The sequence below is a fragment of the Pongo pygmaeus genome, chromosome 12 (genome assembly GCF_028885625.2).
Source record: "Pongo pygmaeus isolate AG05252 chromosome 12, NHGRI_mPonPyg2-v2.0_pri, whole genome shotgun sequence".
NCBI classification, from domain to species: domain Eukaryota; kingdom Metazoa; phylum Chordata; class Mammalia; order Primates; family Hominidae; genus Pongo; species Pongo pygmaeus.
The window spans coordinates 86,604,143-86,620,599 of NC_072385.2; the positions used below are offsets into that span (position 1 = coordinate 86,604,143).

Sequence of the window (16,457 nt, forward strand, 5' to 3'; positions counted from 1 at the left end):
TTCTCTTGGGAACCTGTAGACCAGTGTTTACAGAATTCTAGAATTTCCTGAGTTGCACAGGCCCTGCCACACACCTTCTCTTGAGTGCCCAGAGAGGTGGCTGTAGCTTTTCTCTGTACCCACCTCCACACAGGATTCTGTCCTCCTTGCTGAGGGGCTTTTTTTTTTTTTTTTTTTTTTTTTTTCTCCTCTTTTGAGCGGTGTATCACACACACCAGATTTGGGGAGATCATTTTTACCACCCCATGTAGTAATTTCAGTTTATGCTGCTTATTACTTGTATTTAATGCATGGATATATATAGATATTTGGGGTCATAATTTTTTTCTGACCCTTTCTCTTTTCAATATATCAACTGAAAGTTGTTTGTGCTAAGATAAATGGGAGTGGATTATGTGCTCTTTCTAGATTCCCTTTAGCTTTACGATTTTAAAGAAAAACAGCTTAGAACTAAGTACGGATACTTTCCAGCACTGAGAAGCGAGGCCAGTAACTGGCTCTAGCTCCCACAGCTGAAACGCTAAATCACTGGTTTCTAACCCCGCTGAGCCTCACTTTCTCATCTGTTAAATAGAGATATTAGCACCTCCTGCACCAGGCTGGCATGAGGATCAAATGAAAGTAGGTGTGTGAAAGAATGCTGTGAAGTAGAGATGGCTGCAGGGAGGGGGCAGCTCTCTGGCTCTCCGGTCTGTGGGGAGCTGTCAGTGGGCAGCAGTGAAGGCTGCCTGCTGAACCCGTTTTGGGTCAGGGTAGAGAGAAGGCCTGGAAGACCAGCACCCAAAGGGCTTTAACCTGCTCCTGTCTGTAAACGAGAATTCAGAATGAAGGCTTGCAGAAACCGGAAATACATGGTGACATTTAGATGTTTACATCTGCCATCAAACTGTAAAAACCATTCTCATGTTCATACACACGTGAAAAGCAAAAAGGTGTTAACTTGAGAAAGTTGAAATTTCAGGTCCCTCAGTGCATTTTTTTTTTCTTTTTAAAGAGATGGGGTTTCACCATGTTGGCCAGGCTGGTCTCAAACTCCTGGCCTCAAGAGATCTACCCATCTGGGCCTCCAAAAGTGCTGGGATTACAGGCGTGAGCCACTGCATCCAGCCCCTCAGTGCATTTTTTGACAGGAGCCTATGCAGACATCTGTGAATACACACCTCATGTTTCTTGGTCCACTTAGTCCATTCCTGCTGCTATAACAAAATACCTTAGACTGGGTAATTTATAAACCATAGAAATATATTGTTCACAGTTCTGGAGGCCAGGAAGTCCAAGATCAAGGTTGGTGTCTGATGAGGGCCCTCTTCCACGTAGATGGTGCTTCTAGCTGCATCTGCACGTGGTGAAGGGCATAAGAGCTTCCGCCATAAGAGGATGCAGCTAGAAAGCAGCATCCTTCCTGTCTGAGGAAGGCAGACAAGCTTCCTCAGGCCTCTTTTATAAGTGCAGGAGTCCCATCCATGAGGAAGAAGCCCTAATGACATAATCACCTCCCAAAGGCCCCACGTCTTAACACTATCACAGGGGCCATTAGGTTCTAACATACGAATTTTGGGGGGACATCAGCATCCAGACCATAGCAGTGCACAGAGATTCTTCACCTGGGAAATAGAATGCGTGCACTTTCTGGAGAAAGATGATTTTTTTAAAGTAAGATTAGCAAATTCAAGTTGGTTACCATGGAGTAAGATTGAGTCATATCTCATATTAAAGGATTTGCTCTATGGTTTATTTTCCTCATAAGTTTACATGATCTCATTTGTCTTAACAACTTAAAAGCAAATTTTGTAACATAGTAATGATTAAAAATCCCTTTTGCACATGGATCTGAGTGCACTCTGCCAGTCTCTACCTGCTTGCCCCGTGCCTTTCCCCCTCATATCCCTCCCTCCCTGTCCACCTGTGTCTTCACTATCTTCAAGGGGTTACTCCAGACCCGTCTTCCGTGGAGCTTCCTCATATCACTTGCCTCTCCCCGTGGCCTCGCCTCACTGTGAACTCATCATAAGCCCTCCGAGTTGGTATACTCACGCATTTCGTATTGAATTCTATTCTGTGACAGTTTGCTTTTTGGTTGCTGTGGTGGTGGTGGTTCCTTAATTCGTATATTGGGATTTTCACTAGATTTTTATCCTTGTCTTCACAACTAGATTGCAGGCACCCTGAAGTCAATGATGCTAGATGAAATGTCTTTAACATCTGCCAGAATCCCTGGCCTAAATACCTTGCACACAGCAGGTTTCAGTGAATATTTGTGGATTTGACTTTTTAAGCTTTGTTTTAATGAGGTTTGACACATTCAACCTAGCAGTAGTCCCTAACCCCCTGGGATATTCATGGTTCAGAAAGTTGAATGGAAGAGAATTCCTACTGTTAACTTGCACACAGATTAAGATATCCCGGCGACCACTAATCATCTGTTCTTTGGTATTTTCTACTAATTAAATCAGCACAGTCCAGTTAACACTTTTTATTTTGTTTTTGCAATGCAGTGAATTTGTCCCAGCGAGGTTAAAATGAATAACATCCTTCTCTCTAGGCTTGTCCTCGAGGCCCTGCCCATTTTGGCCTAGCTTTCCCAACACAGCTTCCCATAAACCCTTCCACCAGCCTCAAATGTACTTCCTTGAGGGGCTTCTCGGACCCCTTGGACCAGATGGGTTTACTCTCTGAGGTGCTCTCCATAGCATCCTATACATCCCTTTGTGTGATACTCCCCACGTTTGTGATTTATTTATTTATTCATTTTTGGTAAGGTATGCCTTCCTTGCTAGAATGTGAGGCTCATGAGCATACGAAATCCACGCCTACCTGGTCGATGAGGACTAAGTTCTGCTGCCAGTAACAGAGACCCTGAATAACAATGTTATAAGCAAGATAGGAATTGATTTCTCTCTTGTATACAGTCTCTGCAGTCGGCAGTTTAGGGCTGGTGTGGTAACTCCACCGCATCAGACTCCTCCTATGGGCTGTTCTGCTGAGCATGGCTTCCATCCTCATGGTCCCAGAGAGTAGGGAACCAGGGGCCCAGCAGGCAGGAAGGAGCGTGGAGCAGAAACACAATATGCCCTCTCCTGAAGGCTTCCCCTTGGAATCTGCATGCACCTTTGCCACCTCCATCCTATTGGCCCAGGATTGGTCATGCAGCCACACCTAGCTGCCAGGGAGGCTGGGAAAGTGAATCCTTATTCTGGGTAGACATAAGCCCAGTTAAAAGTTGTTCTATCACTAAGAAATGAGGAGAGAGCAGCTGTTAGGAGACAGTCATATACCACTGTATTCCCAGCTTCCAGCCCACAGCCTGGAACAATGTATATTGGCTGAATAAAGACATGAGCTGAACACTGATGTATTCATGTGCTAGGGCTGCCATAACAAAGTACCACAAACCGGGTATTTATTGTGCCCAGTACAACAAAAATGTGTTGTCTCACAGTTCTGGAGACTGGAAGTCCCAGCCAAAGGTGTTGGCAGTGTGGGTTCCTTCTGAGTGCTGTGAGGGACAATCTGTTCATGCCTCATTCGCAGCTCGTGGTGGCTTGCTGGCATTCTTTGGTCTTCCTCGGTTTAGAGTTCCATGCCTTTGTTTTCACATGGTGTTTTCCCTGTGAGCATGTCTCTGTATCCACGTTTCTCCTTTTAATAAAGGACACCAGCCATGTTGGACGAGGCCCCACCCTAATGACTGCAGCTTAAATAATTACATCTGCAACAACCCTGTTTCCAAATCAGGTCACATACTGAGGTACCGGGAATTCCAAATTCATAAGACCTTAAAAACTGGGGAGAGACAGTATTCAGCATGGAAGCCATGTCAACACAATGGAAATTCATAGGACTTATGATTGGGGGGTATAGAATTCGATGCCTAACAACTTGGGACAGTTTCAACTACTCTAACGTTCTCTAGGAGGCATCTGGCATTTGGCTGCCCTGGGCTGCCCCAGAGTGATACACGTCTTCACTCCGGAGGAGTGTATTGATTATACAGATTAACCAGTCCCAGCCTCTCAGCCCTGGGGAGGAGTGTGTGCAGGCAGGGGATGTCGGGCTTACCAAAGGCCTGTAATGTTACACAGCATTATGACCCATCAGAAGTTGGAATCAATAAGCCAGGCTTCTTCGTGGTATGACAGAGACCTAGGAGCTCTCCAGGAAAGTCTGAGTCTTTTGCAGCAAGATGAAAGCTCCTGGCCTTGGCGACATCCCGTAACCCACTGGGATCACACTTAACAAGACAGCCCTGTTACACCAGAGCCTGGTTTGGCATCTGAAAGCCAGGCAGATAGCTCAGCTCTTGCTCAGCACCACCTCAGCCCCTCCTATCTCCATTTATTCTTTTGTGGTGTTTCTGTTTGGTTCTGCCTATATCCCTCACTGGACTCCAAACTCCCCAGAGGCCAAAGAGAGTATTTTATTCATCTGTGTAATAATCCTTACAGCTCCTATTGGTTAAAGTTGCCCTCAAATAAAAGCACAATTAAATAGGGCTTTTTCAAAGGGAAGAGAGTGATATTCTCATCAGGAGGGTTGAGATGTAATGTACCAGAGCTGAGGAATAGATACTATAAAAGTTCCCTGTTGTTTCTTTTGACATCAAGTTCTAGGACTCTAGGAAGGTGACTACTCTGTTCTCCCCTAGAGACAGAATTTTTGTCAGTGGTCTTTGAAAGGTTTAGCTTTGGGAAACCCACAGTTGCCAAAGCATGACCCTGACAAAAGCAAGGTTTAAGAAACGGCCCATTTGATTTGTGGAAGAGATGCTTAGTGCTGCTTGATGAATCCGAGGCCTCCCTCTGCACACGTATCATACACAATGTGAGACCCAAGGTCTAGATCACACTTGAGGATCCCCAGTAAAGGAGAGAGCAGAGTGCTCAGCTTTAAGGAAGAGGAGAACATGGTTCAAATGTCCCTCTTGTTTTAAACACCCTCCCATTGAACTGGGTTCAGAAATGGCACATCCTGAGCCATCTGTCCACTCAAGCCGTCCTCGGATGGGGCAGCAGTGGGACTCTGCTAGAGCTGTTTCCTGGCCATTGCAGGGCCCGGCCATGAGCAGTCTCAGAATAGTCACGGCTTTGCCGCAGCATGCCTGTGGCTTTAGAATATGAACTTGGGCTTATATCCACTTCCCTAATGCTCCCTCTTAAAGATCCCATCTGCCACATGTGGAATAGCGTTCAGTAACTTCTTTCTGCAGCACATCTTAGTCCCTTTGATTCAGATGACCAAGTCCATGCAAGGAAACTGCTGGATGGGATGGCAATGCATCATGCTTCATCAGGCTTCATGCCTGGACTCCCAGGCAGCTTGAGACTAGGAAGCTTTAGAAAGCAAAGCCGCATTAGGCCTGGGGAAAAGGGGCAGGTCGCTCCTTTCTTAGCCATTCTGCAGATGGCCATCATACGTGTGGAATCAATGGTAGCACACTCAGCATCATCTCTTGCCCCAGCTACTCATCTGGCTTCAGAGCACTGCATTATTATGGCCAAACTGAGAGGCTCCTGCACAAACTGTTCCTGTGCAGATTTTCTTGGCGTTTTGCTTCTTTGTGTTTATTATGGCTTAGATTTCTTCAATGTGAGTACAGAATTCACACCAAACAGAGAGCCTCACCCTGACAGCAACCTCTGTCACACGTATACATCAGTTTGAAAACATGACTATTTTCATCTCTCTGCCATGAGTTGTAAAATGATGAGGCGCATCTATCCCTTGATTATCAGATGTGTGCTTGGCTGATAATAACAGACTCCATTCATGGTGGAGTAATTGAGAATGGCAGCCCCGATTACATGGCTGTGCCACCTGCCAGAGAGAATGGGAAAGACTTACTTTAAATCCTGTGGAAGGGCTGGGTGCGGTGGCTCACGCCTGTAATCCCAGCACTTTGAGAGGCCGAGGCGGGCAGATCATGAGGTCAGGAGTTCGAGACGAGCCTGGCCAATATGGTGAAACCCCGTCTCTACTAAAAATACAAACATTAGCCAGGCTTGGTGGCGCGCACCTGTAGTCTCAGCTACTTGAGAGGCTGATGCAGAAGAATCGCTTGAACCTGGGAGGCAGAGCTTGCAGTGAGCCGAGATGGCGTGACTGCACTCCAGCCTGGGCGACAGAGTGAGATTGTCTCAAAAACAAACAAACAAACAACAAACCATGGAGAGTCTGCAGTGCAGTGCTTGTTCTGCGAAATTTGTGGCGCTCATTTGTGGCCAGCCTTACCTATTATAAGGATCTTACAGATACATGTCCCTATTATGACCTTACTGCTGGCTCTCTCTCTTCTCCCCTCCCCTCGCTTTCTCCTCCTCTCCCCTACCCTTCTCCCTCCCCTCTCATTCTCCCTCCCCTCCTCTTTTCTTTTCTTTTTTCTTGGGTCTCATTCTGTTTCCCAGGCTGGAGTGCAGTGACATGATCATGGCTCACTGCAGCCTTGACCTCTGCAGCTCACCTCACTTGACCTCTCACCTCAGCTTCCCAAGTAGCTGGGACCACAGGAACACACCCCCACAACTGGCTAATTTTTATATTTTTTAGAGACAAGATCTCACCATGTTGCCCAGGCTGGTCTTGAACTCCTGATCTCAAGTGATCCACCAGCCTTGGCCTCCCAAAATGCTAGGATTACAGGCGTGAGCCACCATGCCTGGCCCCTTTTCTTCTTTACCTAATTTCCATAGTCATTTATCTATACATTAAGTGTCTTGTTTTCTTGTTTCAGAAGCACTCGTGTTCATTGTAGAAAAATTACAAAATGCATGTAAGCAAAAAATATTTTTGGTTTCCTTTTTATTCAGCACGCCACTACCCCAAGAAAACTACTGTTTATGAACATTCTGAGATAATTTCATTCCAAGTTTTTTTAATGCACATTTGTTCAGCTTGCACTTTTGACTTAATGACATTTGGGAGTAGTTATGTCTATAAAAACTCATCAACACTGGACTGCTGGATGGAAGCATTGTAATTTATTTAACCAGGCACATATTATCCATTATTTAGTTTATTTCCCGGTTTTCACTTTTGGAAACAATGTTACAGTCTTTGTGTTTAAATATTTGCACACATTCTCAATTGTTTTCTTAGGGTGAATGCCTAAAACTGGAATTGCTGAGTCAAAATAATAAATATACATTGTCTTAAACTCCGTTTTGTGAAAACTTGAAAAATATATACAACTTAGAATACTGTATTGAAACCTCATGTACCTAGTCAACAATTCAACAATGTTCAATTTTAGGCCAGTGTTTTAGGTGAATACTCCCACCCACTTCCCCTAACTCCTGCATTATTTAGAAACAGATCCAAGACATCATGCTAGAAAAACACTTGTTTCTGTTTTTTGCCCTGTCCCACTCCTGAGGCAAGGAACCCTAGCTATTTGAAAATGGAGGAGAAAAAAGTGAATTACTAGGGGAAAAAAAAGATGAACATCATGTTAGCATTATCCAGTGTGGTGTTTGGGCTATTCCCATTTTCCCTGCCACATTCTAGGCTGAAGACTCATCATTTGTCTCCTGGTTTCCTGCAACAACCAATAACCACTCTTTCTTCTTTCTCCCTCTCTGGATAGGCATATATGTTTTAAGCTGTTTAATATCTTGCCAGATTGCACTCTGGAAAGGCTGAGCAAATTGATGCTTCTGCCAGCATCATAAGGAGTGCTTGTGCTGGTTGTTAAAGCTTTGGCTTCCTTCTTTCCCTCTCTCCTTCCTTCCCCTCCCTCCCTCCCTCTCTCCCTTCCTTCCCTTCCTTCTTTCCTTCCTTTTCTCCCTCCCTTTCTTCCTTCCTCTCTCTTCTTTCTTAACCTTTTTTAATTTTTAGAACCCCCTTCTCCTCATCCCATGGGAAAAAAAAAGGAAGTTTGCTTTTTAAATTAGAATTTATTTGGTTATAAATGAGGTTAAAGCCCTCCTTCCTCGAAGTTTGCTCATTAAACATTTGTATATCCTCTTTATGAATGGCCTGTTGCTAATTTTCCTACTGGATTGATTGTCTTTTTAAAATTGTGTTCACCTATTTATGTTTATCTCATAGCATTGTGCTTATATCAATGAATTGCCATGAATACTTTTTTGGACTAAGATAACATATATGACATGTATATGAAAGAATAAGCATTTTTATGAAGCCAACAGCTTGGAGCAGCAAGTCACCTTTAACAGTCAGAGGGACAAGTACAGCATGAGGCATGCATGCTGCTGTGAGGGGACGGGGGACCTGAGTGTGGGCTGGGAGCCCCGGGGCGTCAGGGACCCTGGCAGGGACAAGGGAGGCAGGAACCGCTCACCTAACCCTCCTTCACTCCTCACCATCATGCACAAGGAAGGTGAGGCAGGAGTTACTCCCGTTTCACAATGACTTGTCCCAGCTCACACCTTAAAGAGATCTCTCGAGACCAAATATGGGATTTTTCTACTATATCACAGTGATTCATATGTTTATTTGTAGAAGGCAAAGCCTTAAAATATATCAAATGTACAATAATAATGAAGCAATTTTTTAAATGTTCAATAGCATGAAGGCCCTGGTCCAGGTCATTATAATGTGAAAATACCTCCAACAAGCTCTATCACTTCTTGTTTTCAATCCAGAGTCCCTCGATTCTTGCCCAGCTGTTCAGTAAGTATTCGGAAAGACAGACCGCCCCCCACCCCCAGGGGTATGGTTATGGTGGTAGGTTTTCTGTTTCTATGTGTGTGGGAGGTACAGGGCGGTGGTGAGATGGGGGAATGATCATGTGTATACAGTTCTGGTACATACAGTTGCCTGTCAAGGCAATCAGAAGTGAAATGCTCAAATACCTGGAAGTTCTCAACCAACTTCAGGTTCAGAGTGACTCCAGGCCCAAAATCTGTGGCTGAATTATGGGGCCAGTTGGAAGCAGCACATTAATCAGCCACCAATGTTACCAACTAGATGCTTTGTTGGGGGTACCTGCAGTGGCTGCCTCCCACCAGCCAGAATGTGTGTGGCTTCTGGGAGCCCAAGGAAGCAAAATTTGAAGCAGAAACATTTTTGTTGAACCAAATGGGACCATTAAGGCATTAGCGATCACCCCACCCCCCAAAACTCAGGACAGACAGGGAAGAGGCTCAAGTCCATGGAGAGATACAAAGAACGTGGATCCTGGGAGCATGCAGGACTCCTCCAAACCTAGAGAAGACCGGGAAAGATTAGAAAAGCATAACGTGAAGTTTACCAACAGTGGATTTTTTTTATTTTTAATGTCAAAAGACAGTTTTAATTCCCATAGCTTTGTTGCTTTCAGTCTGCAACTCAGTCTGAAAGTCCCCAAGACTGACTGGTATGTAGACTCATTTGAGGTGGCTGGGGAGACAGAAATACAAATTCTGCCTGTAAGAAAATGGGCCCACCCTGGGGAGTCAAGGGGCTAGGAGGAGAAGTTGGAGCGGTGGGTAGAAGAGGACTAGTACTGCCACTGCCTGGGCTGCAAATCACCTCCCCTAGCCCTACCTAGCCCATGTCCCAGGCCATGGCCTTCAGAATCTCTGCCCCAGAGCTGCTGGGCAGCAGAGTAAGGTAGCACAGCCTTTAGCTAGAGTGATAATGGGGAGGCCCTGCCAGTGAAATTGCAGACAGACTGACAGCAGGATGCTGGAGGATCCACACACCTTAGTGGCATCACCATGATCCAGAAACATGTTTGTCAGAGCCCACGGGGTCGGGCATTCTCAGGAACACTGAGTCATGCTAACCAAACTCCCAGGCAACAGAAGATGTAGTGTTAACTTCTAATCATTCACCATACGGGCCTGGTGACTGGAGCACTGATTGGTGGAGTCTCTCCCTTACAGAAAATTTTCATGGAAGCTGAAGACAACCAGAAGGTTGTTGGTGGCAGTGAAATCAGGGGAGGGGAACTGAGCTTGATGTTCTCAAGGTGGCTGAACCCCAACCAGCAGCCTCCTGAGGGGTGGCCTTGTGAGGTGCAGGCCCCCTGAACCTTCTGTTCTCTGCCCTGGCCTCCCAGGACTCCACATGCACGCTGAACCCTCATTAATAGCAATAATAAAGGCTTCAGCTTCCTTTGACGTTTGGCCAGGACTTGATTAGATTTCCAGGCTGCTCCTCTGCTTTTGGCAAGGGAAACATCCTGTCATTTAAAGCGGTTTTTGCAGGCAGCTGATCTCATGTGCTCTGGACTGACTGCTCTGCTCCACTCTCGCTGTTTCCTGAAGAGATAAGAAACTGCAGGGCAGGGTGGAAATGACAAGTAGGTGATAATAGTAAAAAATAATAGTGGTGGTAGCTAACTGCTGGCCTGTCCAAGCCTCTTTGTCTTAGAGAGACACCAGTGAGCCTCATAGCCCCCTGGAGGCAGGTACTCTGCCCTGTTTGATGGGTAAGGTATGAGAAGCCCATGCCCAGGCTCCCACTGAGCTGTTGGTGGTGGGACTAGGACTGGAACTCAGGCTTGTTGGACTCTAAAACCCTTGATCTTAACCATTACACTGGTGTCTCAAATGCCTTCGGACTTCAAGAATATGTGCATGTGCCGCCAGCATGGGAGACACCGACCTAAGAAATTGAAGTCTTAGTCTATGAAAATGGCATTTATTTGTATTTTATCACTACAGAAGAGAAGCTTTGTTTAAATAATTGGTAAAATAGGGCCAGGTGTGGTGGTGCACCCCTGTAATCCCAGCTACTCAGGAGGCTGAGGCATGAGAATCGCTTAAGCCCAGGAGGTGGAGGTTGCAGTGAGCTGAGGTCCTGCCACTGCACTCCAGACTGGGTGACAGAGTGAGACCCTATCTCAAGAAAAACAAAAACAAACAAAAAAAACCAAAAAACCCCAGCCAGGTGCTGTGGTTCACGCCTGTAATCCCAACACTTTGGGAGGCGGAGGTGGGGCGAATCACGAGGTCAGGAGATCAAGACCAACCTGGGCAACATGGCGAAACCCCATCTCTACTAAAAATACAAAAAAAAAATTAGCTGGGTGTGGTGGTGGCAGGCACCTGTAATCCCAGCTACTTGGGAGGCTGAGGCAGGAGAATCGCTTGAACCCGGGAGGCAGAGATTGCAGTGAGCCGAGATCGCACCCACTACACTCCAGCCTAGCAACAGAACGAGACTCTGTCTCAAAAAAATATATAAATAAATAATAATATTTGTTCAAGCATTTTATAAAAACAAAAACATGACTTTTAAAAATTAGAACTCGTGGATCCCTTGAGAACACTTCTGACCCTGGGGTCCATGGACCCTGGTTGAGAAACACCTTACTTTAATAACTCTGGGTCAATGACTAAAACCCAACCCGAGTTTGAGAGGCGATTTGGGCTTTTGAGTTAGACCAATCAGGTTCAGAATTAATTCTCTTCACTCACTTCTTACTAGGCTGAGGTCACCAGGGGGAAAGATGATGGCATTCCTTGGGATAGGAGTTGCCTGGGCCAAGTGCCCTTTGGGAGAAGGTGTGCCTTGAGATGCAGGTGGCATGTGACCCCGCCTCTCCCAGCAGGTTCTAGGTGGCCCCTGGCTTGGTCTGGCCTCTCAGCCCCCCTCCAGCCTCATGGTGAGCCCCTAACAGGAGCAGCCTCTGCTCCAAGGACATGCTCCAATTCGAGGGTCTGCCAGGCTTCAGCCCAGGCTGGTGTGGCCCTGGTCTTCATCCTTGGGGAATTTGTCCACCACATCCAAGCCAGTAGCCAGGCACAGGAGCCTCAGGGTTTTGGTTTCACTGTCTCATCAGTCCCTGTTTTCTTCTCTGTTTTCAGAAAACCCCAGGCCCGGGAGCATATACAACTTTAAGACAATTCCCTAAGCAGTCTCCGACCATAGCCAAAATGGGCCGAGAACATAGCCTTTTCTTCAACAACACAATTAGCTTTTAAAATAAAGCGATCTTGGCACCAAGCTCTACTTTGAGGTTTAGCACGTTCTCGTGTTTAGAAAACTGTATTTTGTCTATTCCTTGGAGGGGTTTGGCCACAGAACATGATTGATTGCTTGAGGTGACTGTCCTGCTTGCTTATCTGGGATAGTCCCAGCATAATTACCAGTTCTCTCTCAAAAGTGTCCTGGTCTGAGCAATAAATTATATGTTCACTATGCTTATTACCAAAGAGCAGATTCGGACAGACTGTGCCCTGGGCTGCTCTTGGACAGGCCCTGAGATGTCTGGTCTCTGCTCTGTGTGGCCTTGTTCTCTCTAGCTGGAACTCAACTGCATTAGGGTTATAAGGCCTCATGGCCCTCTTGAAGACTTCATGGGTAGTCAGCATTAAACAGAGGCCAAGCTGAGCATCACAGCATCCCAAAAACTGGTTCTTTCTCTCTTTGAACCCCCTGAAAAGAACAATATTGATTCAATCTGATGAATATTTGTGTTTTCCAGTCAACAACATTTTGAGTATCTGCTATGTGCAAGGTGCCGAGCTGGGGTTGGAGAGTGGAGTCTTGAAACAAAGATGAATGAAGCATGTGACTGAGTTTGGGGAGGGTTGTGCCGGAAATGGAGTGTGGGGTAGTGCCGGTTGGGGGAAGGCCATACAAGCTGTGCCAAGACTCTCCCGCCAGTTGCCCTGTGTTTGAAGCTCAGGGGCTGCCCTCACGTGGATGGCAGTTCCAACAGGAAGACGAGCTGTAGTTTCAGGAAGCTGCCAATTCATTGCACCAGGTGCACAGAGGAGCCATTGTGACAAGGAAGGCCGCAGGCATTCAGAGGAAGGAGAAGGCAGTGTGGCCTGAGCCTGGGAGGTAAGGGGTGGCCCGCACGGAGGAGGGTAGATTGGCCGGCACCCCAGGGATCAGGAGGCTGTGATCAGTAGAGGAAAGAGTCAGGGGTGAGGAAGCCTATCTGGGCAAAGGCCCAGGGCAGGAATAAACATTTGCTGGAGGGGAACAGAGGCAGTCTGGACCAATGACAGTGGAGGGTGCAGGTGAGGGTGTGGGAGGGGATGAGGGTCCTCAGAAGGCTGGGACCACATGCTTTCTGCCCAAGGGGCTCTAGCTAGGCGGATCCTATGCATGACAGTGGTGTCTCAGCAAAGGCTAGGGAGATTCCAGAGTGGTTCATAAATCATTGCAAAGGGTCTTTTTAAAAAGCTAATAAAATGAAGAGCTAATAAAATGCTTACATTTTGTTACATTTTAGTAAATAGCCCAGCCCCTCCCCATTAACTGCTATGATGCTGGCTCCTCTAGGTCCCTGCTTTGGTTCCCCCGAGAATCCCTCTGTTCCTCCCACACACACATTACCCTCCTTCCGCAACTGCCCTCTGAATTGGGCTCCAACCAAAGGGAATGTCTCTTCTTGGCTGCAACAAAGCTGTAGACTTACAGGCCCTTGTAAAATGGTTGTTGAGGGGCGAAAGGGAAGGCTATCATCTCCTGGAATGTATTCACATTTGTGGAATAAACGCCCTACATTACATTCCTTTGGAGCAGAAAACAGACACTTGGAAGATCAGACTGATGTCTCAGGATAGTGTCTCCTGTCCCACTTTGATGAGAAGATGGCTGCAGGGAAGATAGTTTCCATTTTTATTCTCCAAGTGGGCTAAAGTCCCCTGCATGATCGAAAGTAATGGCTGGAGGTTCTGATGGAGGGTGTTTTCTCTAGGAAGCAGCATCTCAGGCAGCACCTGGCACTCAGATGTTGTTCTAGAATGAGATAGAGGCGGGAGATGGCCATGTGTGTCTTAGCCAAAGCTCACTGATGGAAAGGTTAGAGAAACCCCTCAAACTAGCAAGGGGAAGAAGGGGGTCAGATTGTAAGGATTTAGAGGCATCTCATCGACAAAAGTGTAAACCAGGGGCTGGCAAGAACCATCTCTCTCTCTCTCTCTCTCTCTCTCACTCTGTGTGTGTGTCTTGCTCTCACTCTCAGGCTTCATGGTCTCTCCTCCGCCTCTCTCAGGTCTCTCTGTGTGTGTGTGTGTGTGTGTGCACGCGCGCGTGTGTGCGCGCGTGTGTGTGTGCGCGCGTGTGTGTGTGTGTGTGCTTGCTCTCACTCTCACCCTCTCAGGCCTCATTGTCTACCCTCCTCTCTCTCAGGCCTCGTGGTCTCCCCTCCACGCCTCTCTCAGGCCTTGTGGTCTCCCCTCCACGCCTCTCTCAGGCCTCGTGGTCTCCCCTCTGCCACTCTCAGGCCTGCTTTTTTCTCCCTCTGGAGGCTGGCTTTCACTGCCTCTTTATGTAGGATCTTTCACTGCCTCTTTATAGAGGATCAAATGTGGCAACCTCAGCCTCTCCTCATCACTTTCTGAGTAAACATTCTAAAAGAATAGAACCGGCACCTCCTTGGTTCAAGTCTCCAATTCCTAGAAGAGAGAATCCAGTTGGCCAGCTTGGGTCAGGGGTCTGCGCCTGGGCCACAAGCTGTGGTCAGAAGGGCCCAGACCTTTGCTGCGGGAGCCCGTGTGAGGTGCGTGTAATTGGGGTGGAGGGCAGCTCTCTGACGTCCCGGGAGAGAATGAGGACCCTGTCGGAATCATAAGGGGAGAGCGTTTACACCAGCTTGCAGGAAGAGGGTGGGGGCCTGCAGAGACTTCCCCTGGAGGTGGAACCCATGGAGAAGATTCTGCAGGGCCATCCGGGCTGCCTCCGTTTCCCCCAGCAGATGTTTCTTCCTGCTCTGGGCTTTTGCCCAGATAGGGTTCCTTGCCCCTGGCCCTCCTCCTTCTCCTCTGCTGATCTCAGCTTCCTGATCCCTGGTGTGCCGGCCAACTGCACTCCTACATGATTTTCTGGGGAAAGCTAGTGCCTGACCATGACCAGGCAACAGTTGTTCTGGGGAGAAGCACAAGCAAGGGCCTGAACCCATGCGCTTTTGCTGGCCTGATTCTTGGCTGGGGTCCCTACAGACCCCTTGGTTTTGGCCAAGGGCAGGGCTGCAGGCGTGTAGAACCTGCCAGGCTCTAGGGAAGGGGTTGGGCTCTGGATTCAGGGCCTCATGGCCTGCCCGTCCCACCCTCTTCTTAGCAGGGCTGGGTGGGCTTGCCAGTGTCCAAGCCCCAGACCCTGGCTGGGCTTATTTGCAGCCTCCTCAGAGAAAAGGCAACTCTGGAGAGCAGGAGGGGCCAAGGCTGGAACAATGGGAGGCTGGGAGGTGGTGCGGGCATGAGTAAGGAAGGAGCAGGGGATGGGTGATGGGAGGAGGGAGGATGGAGTGGCAAGAGAAGGGGCTCCTGGGGATGCACTTGTAGGGGAAGGCCTCCCAGTACATACCCCTCATTGTCTTGTTAACGACAGCCTTGCCCATATTTGAGCCCAGAAAAAGGTGCCATCCTTCTAGACAGTTGTAGGGGCTCCAAGGGGTCTAACTAGCATGGGAGCAAGGTAGCAGCGTGACTGCTTTGGTGGAAGTGTACTTTAGTTCCTGAAAACTGTAGGCAGACAGGGTGACTGCAGGAAGGTAGCTCAGGCTATGACACTGTATCTTTGGTCACCTGAGTGGGCTGGGTGGGGGCAGAGGCAGGTGCTGACAAGCATTCTATTCACCTCACCCCATTGCAGCCTAGCAGCCTGGGAGGAGGCCGTGGGGGACAGCAAGGCAATGTGCTGGGAGCTGTGCTGGTCATAGGTGGAGTGCAGGGCTTGATGAAGGCTGGCCGCTGCCCCCTCATCCCTGCTCTGAAGTTCCAGGGCTCCAAGGCCCTCCAAGGTCACTGAGGCCAGCAAGGAGGAGGGAAGTTGCTGGAGCTTTCCCGATTGAACAGCATCAGAGTGGACACTTGGAAATATACCAGGCAGGATCACACCTATTCAGGCTTCTAATCCTCAGCCCCTCCTGGGCTGGGCACGGGAGCTGGACTGCAGAATACCCCAAAGTGCAGGTTCACAAAGGCCTCCCTGAGCCCTTGTGCCCATCTGTGCTGGGGTAGCTCATTCACTCAACCCTCTGTATGAATTTCTTGTGGCTGCTGTAACAAATGACCACAGACTTTGTTGCTCAAAACAACACAATTTTATTACCTTACAGGTCTAGAGGTCAGAAATCCAAAATCATTCTTATTTGGCCAAAGCGAGGATTTTGACAGGGCTGGTTCCTTCTGGAAGCTCTGAGAGTTGGCTTCCTTGTCTTCTGCTCCTAGAGACCACTTGCATTTCTTTCCTCGCAGCCCTTCCTCCGATCACTCCACTCTCGTTTCCATCATCACATCTCCCCCTGTTGACTCTGACCCTCCTGCCTGCCTTATATAAGGACTGTTGTAGTTATATTGGGCCCACTGGATAATCCAGGATAACCTCCTCATCTCAAGATTCTTTATTTATTTATTTATTTATTTTTGAGATGGAGTCTCGCTCTTGTCACCCAGGCTGGAGTGCAGTGGCGCGATTTCAGCTCACTGCAACCTCTCCCTCCCAGGTTCAAGTGATTCTCCTGCCTCAGCCTCCCAGGTAGCTGGGATTACAGGTGGGCACCACCTCGCCCGGCTGATTTTTTGTATTTTTACTAGAGATAGGTTTTCACCATG

The 16,457-nt window shown here is 47.8% G+C and overlaps 1 protein-coding gene across 6 annotated transcripts in view; it reads left to right on the top strand.

Moving 5' to 3' along the window:
- STPG4 (sperm-tail PG-rich repeat containing 4) overlaps nucleotides 1-11,898 on the top strand; it is a 64,705-nt gene extending 52,807 nt beyond the window's left edge. For 3 of the 6 annotated variants that reach the window (XM_054472864.2, XM_054472847.2, XM_054472873.2), the window contains exons 7-8: nucleotides 8,524-8,628; nucleotides 11,754-11,898. In XM_054472864.2, coding sequence (XP_054328839.1) covers nucleotides 8,524-8,628; nucleotides 11,754-11,870 — 222 coding nt within the window. In that variant the 3' untranslated portion in view covers nucleotides 11,871-11,898. The remainder of the gene's footprint in view (nucleotides 1-8,523; nucleotides 8,629-11,753) is intronic. The other 3 variants (XM_054472906.2, XM_054472900.2, XM_054472913.2) reach the window with 2 other exon arrangements.
- The last annotated feature ends 4,559 nt before the right edge of the window (nucleotides 11,899-16,457 follow it).